This window comes from Xiphophorus hellerii, chromosome 12 (genome assembly GCF_003331165.1).
Source record: "Xiphophorus hellerii strain 12219 chromosome 12, Xiphophorus_hellerii-4.1, whole genome shotgun sequence".
Classification (NCBI taxonomy): Eukaryota; Metazoa; Chordata; class Actinopteri; order Cyprinodontiformes; family Poeciliidae; genus Xiphophorus; species Xiphophorus hellerii.
Genome location: NC_045683.1, coordinates 33,382,160 through 33,393,986, shown reverse-complemented (window position 1 = coordinate 33,393,986; position 11,827 = coordinate 33,382,160). Strand labels below are relative to the sequence as shown.

At 37.7% G+C, this 11,827-nt stretch overlaps 1 protein-coding gene across 2 annotated transcripts in view; it reads right to left on the bottom strand.

Annotated features, from left to right (window-relative positions):
• The window catches only part of npr3 (natriuretic peptide receptor 3), a 107,847-nt gene that overhangs the window by 18,921 nt on the left and 77,099 nt on the right, over positions 1-11,827 (bottom strand). For both annotated transcript variants that reach the window (XM_032578880.1, XM_032578879.1), the window contains exons 5-7: positions 8,590-8,684; positions 8,355-8,481; positions 8,173-8,257 (exon numbers count right to left, since the gene is read on the bottom strand). In XM_032578880.1, coding sequence (XP_032434771.1) covers positions 8,173-8,257; positions 8,355-8,481; positions 8,590-8,684 — 307 coding nt within the window. The remainder of the gene's footprint in view (positions 1-8,172; positions 8,258-8,354; positions 8,482-8,589; positions 8,685-11,827) is intronic.

Below are 11,827 nucleotides of genomic sequence, written 5' to 3'. Positions count from 1 at the left end.
CTGCTGCCTTCAGGCAGAAGATACAGAGTAATCAGAACAAGAACCAACCGTCTCAGAGACAGTTTCTACCCGATAGTAAATACAAAACTAAATGCAATCAAAAACAACCATTAATCATCATGAATGATGTATGTGAGAATGTGGGTGTTCTTATTTATTAGGTTTTTTTGTTTTTTTCCCCCAGTTATTTGTTAATTCTTACATTGTGTGTGAATTGTGAGACAGTTGCTTTTTGTTTTTAAGCATATGCACTGACTGATGGCACCTTTTAAATTTCATTGTTCTTGTGACAATGACAATAAAGATCTATCTATCTATCTATCTATCTATCTATCTATCTATCTATCTATCTATCTATCTATCTATCTATCTATCTATTCAATTTTTTATTGAATAATAAATAATCTATAAATGTTCATGCTTGTTATTTATTTATATTTAGTCATATTTAACTATCTCATCATTTTTAGTTATATATATATATATATATATATATATATATATATATAAAATAAACTTTGTCTCATATGGTTATATTTGTATTACTGATATTTAATACCTCAGATGGAGTAGCTTGTCAATGAATAAGCAATTTCCCCTTGGGGATTAATAAAGTTTATTCTATGTATACACCTGCGATGGACTGGCGACCTGTCCAGGGTGTAGCCCGCCTCTCGCCTGAAATGTTTCGCTCTAGATAGGCACCAGCACCCCTCACGACCCTACTAGGGACAAGGGTGTAAAGAAAATGGATGGATTTATACACACAAAACATGATGATTTAATTCTGATACCTACATGTATAAGTCAAGTGTCATATGAAGTGGGAGAGCAATGGATGGAAAATATTAATTTTGGACGTTGTGAACTATTATTATATGTATTTACAATAATAGTAAATACATACTTTACTGCGTGATCTCTCATTTCCCGCACATGTGACTTGATACACCTTTGCGGTTCACAGTGGAGCAGAGCACAGCCCGATGCAGTGTAAATTAGGGTAACAGTGGCCAAACACTGCAATACTCTTTGAAAACTATTATCTATTTTTATTTTGCCCTCCAGAAAAAATTAACTTGAACAATGTGATATTCCCTGTAGTCAAAATGAATGCTATTTGTGACCAAAATAAGTAGAAATGATCATATTTTATTTGTGCTAAATATGCTAAATATGAATTTCATTTTATATGTGTAGCCCTGTGGTAAACTGAGGTTACTGTAATGACTGTATGTTAAGGTTAATAGAAATCTTACATAGTTCAAGACAGGACACAAAGATATAAAAGCAAACTTTTATTTACTATTGCATAGCATTGGTGAAAGCTATGGATTTCATATTCTTGTTTCTGAAAGAAATACACTAGTATTTTTCTTTACTTTAATATCTAAATAATATAAAAGGTAAAGGTAGCTATTAAGTAATTTGCTTACTTAGTAATTAAAACTGTATTGTTTGTAAATCGACTAAGAGCATTATTTTACGTAAACATCGCAATTGAAAGAAGCATTAGTGTGATGTAAGACGCACTGTATATTTTATTTGATTTTGCCATTTGATTGGTCACTGAGACAGTCAGGAGGGAGGAAGAAGGAGAGGAGAAACGTGATGTGCAGAATGGAGGGTGAGACGAGCGGACAAGGAGTGAAAAAATACTGTAAATACTAACACTTTACTTAGTAAGTCATTACTCTAATCTGACCCCTCGTTTTTTTAGTACCAAGGACTCTCAGGGGTTACTTTCTATAATCCAATAATCAGATTAAAGTGACTTATCCAAGTCACTTTGCATTGCTATATTTGTCATTTTACTTAGATTTTGATGTATTTTATTTGTCAAAATACATCTAACTATTGGTCAAACCTGCATTTACATACGTAGGTTGACTGGCAATTTAACTGGTTTTACCTTTTTCTAAAACCTTAAATTAAAAACAGCTAGTAAAATTTGACTCAGTAGTTTTAAATTGAATACAGTAGTTTGACCAACAAAAACAAAGTCTAAAAAACAAGTTTTGTTCTTCTTGAACTCTTCTTGATTTTCCTGTGTTTATTTAGTTTCTGTGTTCTGTTGAGTTTTCATGTTGTCCCGTCTACCCCTGATTCCTCCCAGCTGTGTCTTCTGTGTATTTAAATCCACCTGTGTCTCTTGTTTCCTTGTCTTGTCTATTCTGCCGTTTGTTTCCAGTTGCCTTCTGCTCACCTGTGCTGCCTGGATTGTGTGCTTTATTCATCATTAAATCATGTCATTCTACAAACCTGGGTCTACTGCGTCTACCTTACCACTCTACCACTGCCAAATCGTGACAATAACTCAGCGCCACCTCACTTTCCAGCCCTGAATTCAATAACTTGCCATGCATGAGCCATGTCTCTCAAAAGGTTGAAAAACTCTGACTGGGGCAAAAGAGTTTTTTTTCTCCTTTCATTTTCAGCCACAAACTTTTCAATTAAAATATCTACTGTTATGTGCTCCTGTCTCACCTTCTGGTCTTCTCCCATTGCTCCCTCACTTTGACTCTCCGCATCAAGTGGATAGCATAACATTAATATATTTACAACAGACGCTACATGTAGCAGTGTACAATATCACAATATGAACTAACTAAAGATAAAATAAGTATCATACTTGAGAATTTTAACAACTGATTTGCAGATGTATACATTATACATCTCATACAATATCAACTCTATTTACTGCATAACCTGCTCCTTACAGTAAAAGTTTTCACTAATTTATTTTAAAACCACTCTTCAAGCTCTGTACCATCCTTTCATTTTCATGTCTCCTATTTGCTGCTCCTAAACTTACAAAATGTAAAATGACTTCAGAGATGAACAGCTAAGGCATAGACATTAATACGTAGATGCCTTATTGAGTGGGTCGGCTTGTTCCTGTGATATGTCACAGCGTCCACCATATTGAATGTGGCACATCTGCCAGTAAGCTAATACAAATAAACAAACCGAACCTCATGAAGCACCTTTTGTTGGGAACTGGGGTTTTGGGATCTGTGAGGGGTTTCCATATCCTTTCAAACCAGTTCATGGTGCCACAGTCTTCACAAAACTTGACCTCCAGTAAGCACCCTCTCTTCGTCCTCCAGGGGGATGAATAGAAGACTGCTTTTAAAACTCCTATTGGACATTTTGAATACTTCGTTATGCCCTTCGGCCTTTGCAACGCCCCAACCTTCTTTCAAGCCCCTGTAAATGACGTTCTATGTGATTTTCTGAATGTTTTTGTGTTTGTTTACCTGGACAACATTTTCATATACGTATTCTAAGTCCCAGTCAGAACATAAGGAACACATCTGCCAACATTTCCTCGAAAACAGACTATATGTCAATGCAGAGAAGTTCGAGTTCCACAAACCTTCTGTCACCTTTTTGGGTTACATCCTTGAGGGTAGACAGGTGCGACCTACCCCAGATAAGGTCCAAGAAGTTCTCCACTGGCCCATTCCTCAAACCCTCAATGTTGAATTTATTATTATTTAAGTTCATTTAAATAATGAGTTTGTCTGAAAGGTTATGCTTTCATATTATTCTTTCATGTTTTTTCTGTTCTTTGGCCCCTTTTCTTTAATGGTACATTATTAACTTCTTTGGATGTTTGCTTGGAGATTAGAAACGCTACACACTCTTCTTGTTTTATCAATGTTTGCTCGAAGATTAGAAACGCTTACTCACTCTTCTTGTGTTATCAAACTACCTGATTTAAACTGGTCAGCCTTGTGCCTTTGAAAGGATGTTCTGGGACATCCTGTGGTAGAAGTCTCTGACAAAACTGCCTGTGTGACTATGTGAAGAAAAGCAATTTATGCCTCTGGTTGATTCCTTGCAGGTTGGGAACAAAAATACTCAAGCAGCTCCAAAGATTTTCAGGATTCACCAACTTCTACTGCCGATTCATCTGACATTACAGTCAGACAGCAGCACCATTAACTGCCCTTACCTCCACCAAGATCCTTTTCACATGGACTGCCAAAGCTGATGCTGCCTTTCTCAGTCTCAAGATCTGGTTCTCCCAATCACCCATCGTCATCCAGCTCGACTCCAGTAAACACTTTATTGTGGAAGTTGATGCTTATTTCTTCCCTAAACCAGTTATTTTCATAATAAAATTGTTTTGTTCTTATTTACAATGTAACTGGTTAATACATATTTCGCTAAGCTAATTCAAGACCTCTCCTGAGCTTCTTCAGTCTCTCAGTCTCATTGTGATGAAATAACAAAACACGTTAGTGAAGACCTGAGCTGGAATGCTAACTCCACTTGAGTCTGTTGTGCCTGAAGAAGGCACAACAGAGGCAATAAAGGGCAATAAAGTCAAGGACAAACAGACTAAAAAACAGTTTCTAACCAAGAGCTGTTGTACTGAATACAGCCAATTTATTTATTTATGTATTTGTTTGTTTTCCTTAACATCCCAGTTGTTTCTGTGTTTTTCTACTATATTCTTGAGATATACTTATTATTTTATTCAATTATTTAACTTACCTTCGACAGTTGCTATTTTTAAATTTTTGTTGTGCACAATGACAATAAAAGATTCCTCGAAAACAGACTATATGTTGGTTGACAGCATCTTCAGATAGCTTAAAAACTATCTGTGATTCCTTAAATATCACCCAGTTAATTAACTACCCCACCCGACCTAATAACAAATGTCCTCTAAAATCATGTCTCCTAGACTTAATTATGATAAACGCTCCGCATAAATATATGGGGATAGAAGTTTTTGCAAATGACCTTAGTGATCATTGTGCAGTAGGTACAGTTAGAAACCTTAAGTTACTAAAACCCAAGCCACATATCTTGTTCAAAAGAGATCTAAAACACTTAAATGAACAAGCTTTTGTTCATGATTTGCTACTTTTTAACTGGAATAGGGTTTCTCTTTTTGATAATGTAGACCTTGCTTGGCAGTATTTTTATGAAGAGTTTTCAAGACTAATAAATAAACATGCTCCTAAACGTAAAATTAGGGTGAAGGGGAGAAATAATCCTTGGTTTTCACCAGCTATTGGGACTCTGCTTAATCAAAGAGATGCAGCCTGGGCTAGGGCAAGAAAAAACAATGCTGAGGAGAGCTGGCTTTGGTTTAGGAAATTGAGGAATAAATGTACCTCATTAATCAAGAAAGCTAAGTCAGACTATTTCCTTGTCGAAATTACAAAAAATTTAAATGATCCAAAGAAATTTTGGAAATCAGTTAAATCAGCTACTGAGCAAGCACCACTGAGTGACTTTCCAAATTTTGTTTGGAAAAAAAGTAAAATGGTGTCTGATAAATTAGAAATTTTAAATTATTTTAATGAGCATTTTATTTCTGTAGGATCTCTATTTGATGATTTAAATTCATTTACCCAAAATGTAAATACTGATTAACTGTTTTTGAATAATGAGTGTAACTCCACCATTCTTAACTTTTTCCCTATTTGTACAGCTGAGGTTCTCAGAGAACTGAAAAACATAGACACCAGAAAATCAGCGGGGCCAGATAATCTGGATCCTTTTTTTTGTAAAATTGGCTGCAGAGTTTATAGCAGAGCCATTATCTCATATTTTTAATCTAAGTCTAATCTCTAATAAAATCCCTAGTGTATGGAAATCAACATTTGTTTTGCCTCTATTCAAAGGTGGGGAATCATCACAGGTAAACAATTACAGACCAATCTCTAAACTATGTATCCTAGCAAAAAATTTTGAAAAAGTAGTTGCAAATCAATTGAAGAATTTTTTAGATTCTAATTGTGTTTTACAAAATGTACAGTCTGGTTTTAGAAAAAAACATAGCACTGTTACTGCCACGTTAAAGGTTTGTAATGATCTTATCCAGGCTCTTGATAACAAAAAACATTGTGTTGCTTTGTTTATTGATTTATCAAAGGCATTTGACACAGTAACACAAGCTTTTAATTGAAATTCTACACAGGATTGGGCTCTCACATCAAGCTACCATGTGGGTAGCTGATTATTTGTCAAACAGATCCCAGAGAGTTCAATTCTCTGGTGTCACTTCTTCTACTCTCACTATTTTAAATGGCGTACCTCAAGGCTCAGTTCTGGGTCCGCTTTTATTCTCTATTTATATAAATAACTTGTGTGACAATCTGTCAAATGCTTTTTACCATTTTTATGCTGACGATTTAATAATATACTGCTATTCTGCATCACTATCGCAGGCAATACAGTATTTGCAGTCTGCTTTTAATGTAGTTCAAACACGTTTACAAACTCTGAAGTTGGTTTTGAATGTGGACAAGACAAAAGCAATGATTTTCTCACATGCTAGAAAACTACCAGAAACTTCTCTATTGCTTACCACTGCTGTAGGAGCACAAATCGAGTTTGTCAGTAATTATAAATATCTTGGTTTTATTCTAGATAATGAACTCTCTTTTAAAAATCACATAGCAAATCTACTACGGACATTGAAAATGAAAATTGGGTTTTATTATCGAAATGGATCTTGTTTTACACTCAAAGCTAGAAGAAAATTGGTAGCAGCGACATTCCTGCCACTTTTGGATTATGGAGATGTTTTATATATGAATGCTTCGACCAAATGTCTTCAATCATTAAATACTGTGTATCATTGCGCTTTAAGATTTATAACCGGTAGTAGACGTCTGACACATCATTGTGATTTGTACGCAAAAGCTGAATGGCCTCCTTTAAGTGAACGGAGAAACAATCATTTAATGATCCTGATGTATAAATCTTTACTCGGTCTAACCCCAGCATATTTATCCACTCTCCTACATAGAACTGTCAGTTCTCGTTCTCTTCGCTCCAATAACATTATTCTTCTGCATGTCCCACGCTTTCGAACTGAAAAAGGGAAGCAGGCATTCAGTGTGTTTTGCCCCCACATCGTGGAATCAGTTGCAGTCTGAACTTAAGATGTCGGAAATGATTTCACTGGACTTATTTCGAGCAGTTCTTAAAGATAGGCAACAAGATTCTATGAAACAGTGTCATTGTTTTTAAATTGTTTTTATTGTTTTATACTTGTGCATATGTATTAATTGTTTTTATCTTGTAACCAGGTTGCTATGTATTGCAAATTTTTTGCCCAGGTCCCTCTTGAAAATGAGATCTAGATCTCAATGGGGTTTACCTGATTAAATAAAGGATTAATAAATAAAAAAAATAAAAAGGAATTCTGATTCTGGTAGAGTCAGAATCTCTCTTCTGGTAAACAGTTGTAGCACGCTGACAACATTCTGGCTACTGTTAAGACAGCAAAGAAAATGATGGGTAACCATGGCAACTAGTGACAGTTTAAATGCAGGCTGGCTCTTTTAGACGTCAGGTTGCTCATGCATCCACCATATTTACAAACAAATAATCCCTCTGTATTTTATGGATAATCTTGTTTTTCAACATACTTTCAACACTTTTGGGACTTTGATGGAGTAGGAAGCCATCTGTTCTCTATATTTGCTTTGTCTATTGATCTTGAAGATTTTTAGTTTTAGGGAATGAGAACAGGCGTGCTTGCTCACTGGGGTAATTAGTGATTACTTCACCGCCAGATGTCCCGTTAGCACAACACAGAGGTAAGTTTAAAACATTTCAAACCATGTTTGAATTTAGCATTTAACTTCTAACTCTGTGAATTATTTACATTTATACTGACAATTTATGCAGAGTTCCAACATCTTGTCAGTGACACTTTAAAGTTTAACCTGGACATCATCGTTGTCAAAATAATATTGGCGGATGAACTTGTTAGCGATCCTTGTGTTGAACATCCAAACATATACTATGCTTCAAAGCCACATGTTGTGCATAAATACGAAATGATCTTGTCTTAGCTGTTTCCAGTTAAAACCCAATCCTTATCAGACGGGTATTCATAAACAATAACCGAGAAAACTATCCAGCCATCCATTTTCTGTACACCCTTGTCCCTAGTGGGGTCGGGAGGGGTGCTGGTGCCTATCTCCAGCTGACGTTCCAGGCGAGAGGCGGGGTCACCTGGATAGGTCAGCAGTCTGTCACAAATAACTGCCGATGGCATGTATTAATTGCTATTCATAGCCAAACCAAAACTTGTCACACATTAACTTGTTGATTTGAAGGAAGACAAATATTCTTCGGTTACTACAGTGATAAAAAAAGCTGGGGCAGCTGGCAGAGCTGAAGTATTGTTACCTGAAAAAGTAGAATGCTATCAGCATTAGAGCTCCAAGAACAGCTCCAACCGTGACTCCAGTTAAGGCTGATACTCCCAGTCCACCTAATCATGAGAAGTTGAGAAAAACGCAAACATACACATTATCAAGTCAATGAAGCTGAAAGTTCTATGAGTTCTTCAAACAGGAAAATATGTTTACATGAATGATTTTCCACTTCTTTTTCTTTTTTTGGGACTTCCTTTCTTCTTTTCAGAGTGAAACGATCAGTGTTGAAGGCAGGCAACAGCTGAAAAGTTTTATTTTCCCCAAAGTAGTTGACTACCACCTGTAAATCAGATATCTATATTACTTTCACAAACCTTTACAATCTTTTATATCTAAGGACTGATACAAGGTACTTTACTTTTTAGGGAACTTTTAATATTTTAATTACCTCATAGCTACCTGCTTCAATGTTGGTCATAGCCATCAAAGAGAAATCGCCGACTCTATCACCATTGACATCTATGGATACCTGGCCAGCAATTCCTATTCATCACCATAAAAAAATAAATCATATGAAATACCTTAGTGTTAAAATTAACTAAAATATTGCTGTTCATGATGCTCCAAAACTTTTAATTACTTCAAAATATATGTCATGGTTTTTGGAATGCTTTTTGCTCACACCCAGGTGTGTTCCTTAAAAACTTAAGGAAACCAGATGGGAAAGATTAATAAAGTTTATTATAAAATAGAAAAGAATAATGGCTTCTACATCTTGTCTGAGGTTCAGGAAATGGTGTAACTGGAGAACTGAAAGTGAAGCAGGGAGAAGGTGAATATCTGGGTGGAGTCTGATAATAAATCTTGTGAATAATATTCTTTGTGACAGAGGGAGGTGAGTGGAGCTTGATTTGAGTGGGAGCATCCAGAAGCTGGGAGTTAACGGTTCCATGGAGTGGTCTTCAAGGAGCTGCAGGGTGATTGATTGTTTGAGGGTGGACAGGTATCTAGAAGCCGATGAGGAGTGAGAGGAGCGGAGCTTTGCCAGACGAGGAACAGAAGCCAGAGGATTTATAACAGTAACCACAGACTATGGAAGATCTGGAATTGGGTGAGGGTGCAGAGGCTCCGTTTGATGGTGGGGATTGGTGCTATTGCAGACAGAACACGACAGAATCTCTCTTGTCATGTCGTTGCACAATGTGAGCCAGCAGAAGATCCTTTTTGCATGCCACTTTGTTGCGTCAACACCTAGCTGTCCTTTATGTATGTCTTTGTGCAGAGAATGTGGAATAACAGCTTTCTGGCCTTTCATTATGATGCCATTTTCCACAATTAGCTCATCTCTGTAGGGAAAGAATGGGTGCAGAGCAGGCTCCAATTGTTTCTCTTTGTTTGGCCATCCTTTCTGTATGACGACGGCTAGGCGCTTTAAGCATGTTGTCAGTTGCCATGTGTTCCCTGAGTTCTTACAGTTGGGCTGTTGAAATGTAGCTCACCAACATGACATCGAAGGTTTCATCTTCAAATGGATTCTGCGGGGTGTAAGGGTTCGGAGCGCTCGATAGTGTGTCATCTAAATACATTTGCTTCCCCTTTTTTGTACACTAACCTGATGTCATAGCTCTGTAGTCTGAGAAGCATCCTCTGAAGACGGGCTGGTGAGGTGTGAATGGGCTTTTTTAGGATGCTGAGCAGGGGCTTATGGTCTGTTTCCATAATGACTTCCTTTCCATAGACATAGTCTTTGAACTTAGTACATGGGAACACAACAGCAAGTAGCTCTTTTTCTACCTGAGCGTACCGTCTCTGTGTCCGTCAGAACACGTGATGCAATAGGTTTTCCATTTTGCATGCAGGTAGCTCCTAGACCAAAACAGGATGCATTGCATGTCAAAGTGACAGGCTCGGCACCATTATAATAAGCAAGAACAGGTGGGCTGGTCAGGCATTATTTGAGATGGTTGAAAGGTGTTTGATGTTGGGAAAACCAGCACCATGCAGTGTCCTTGTGGGTCAATATCTACAGAGGGGCTGCAATGTCACTGAAGCTGGGAATGTACTAGGCAATTCATTCCCATACCAAGGAAACGTTGGCATGGGAATGCAGTGACGTTTTCTTGGCAACGTCACTGCCAAGGAAACGTTGGGACAGACATGTTGGTGATGGCAGTGATCTTTGCAGGATCAGCGTTGAGACCTTCCTTTGTAAAGATGTGACCGACGTAGTGCACTTCACTCAAACAAAACTTGCGTTTGTTTATATTTAGTCTCAAGTTAACTTGTCTGGCACGTTCCAGTACTTTGCTGAGTCAGCCAGGTTGCGACCACCGATAATGATGTCAGTCACAATGACTGAACAGGGAAGCCCAGTAAACAGCTGTTACATGGATCGCTAGAAAACTTTGCTGGCTGAGTTAATTCCAAAATGTAGTCAGCAGTGATGATTTGTTTGTCATTTTGGCACTTGCCAAAATGAATTTTTGGCATCCAGCACAGAAAACACGGTTGCTCCAGACATGTTTGCAAATGTTCTTCAACGCTCCGCATGGGATAGTGAGGGTGTTTTAAGGCCATGTTGAGGTCTTTGAGGGTTATGCAGAGCCTGATTTCTTGTTAGTCCTGTTTGTGCACCACAACCAGTGAGGAAACACAGTCAGTGGGCTCTGTGACTGGCATTATTACACCTATGTTTTCCAACCAGTTGAGTTCATCTTTAACTGTATCCTGCATCACCAAAAGGATGTGGTGCGCTGGTCTCACAATATTTGTCACATCTGGATTTAATGTCATGGCATATGTTACAGGGAGCTATCCCAATTCATCACTGAATAAATCTTTGTATTGTGAGATGACTTTATTTTTGAAGGTATTGTCACTCTGCATCAACATGATGAACTTCAGGACTTAGTTTGACATTTTCCATGTCTGTGCATGCTTGAAAACCAAGTAGTGGTTGTACATCCTTGTCTACTATAAAGAAGTTCAGTGAATGATGTCGATCTTTGAAATTGCATAGCAGTGTGACCAGACCGCTAGTTTGAATCCTGTTACCACCATATGCAACCAGGTTAGGTGGATCTCCGCAGCTGGTACGTTGCTCCCCATGTGTTACTCTCTTAAATGTGTGGAGGGATAACACGTTGCATTTTGCTCCTATGTCAACTTTAAATTCAATGAAAGCAGAATTAGTGTGGATGGTGGCACCTTCCTGCTTTGTATCAACTTTTGGTGTGATGCTGTCAACGTCAAAGCATAGAAAGTGTCACCTACAGTTGACTGTTCAATGGCAACTTCATGTACTGGCTGTCTGTATGTCTTCTTGTAGGGATTTTGAGGTTTGCTTTTGCAGCAGTTTTTGCAATGGTTAATTTTCCTGCACTAATGGCACTGCTGTCTGAATGCCAGGCATTTTTCTCTTTTTGCAATGTGAGAGCCTTTGCAATTATTGCAGTCAGCTATAATATGTGACTGGGGCCTAGGTTGTTGTTGCTGTTTGAAGGTAGATGGAAGAGGTCTGCGGAGGAGGCTGGAGGAGTATTTTACAGGATCAACCGCGTTAGCTTAGCTAGCTAATGTTTTGATTCCCTCCTCTGTCATTTCATGAATGTGACAGATTGAAACAGCTTTTACCAGAGTTAAATCACTGTCTCTTAATAAAGCCTTTCTGAGAGAGTCACTTGAGA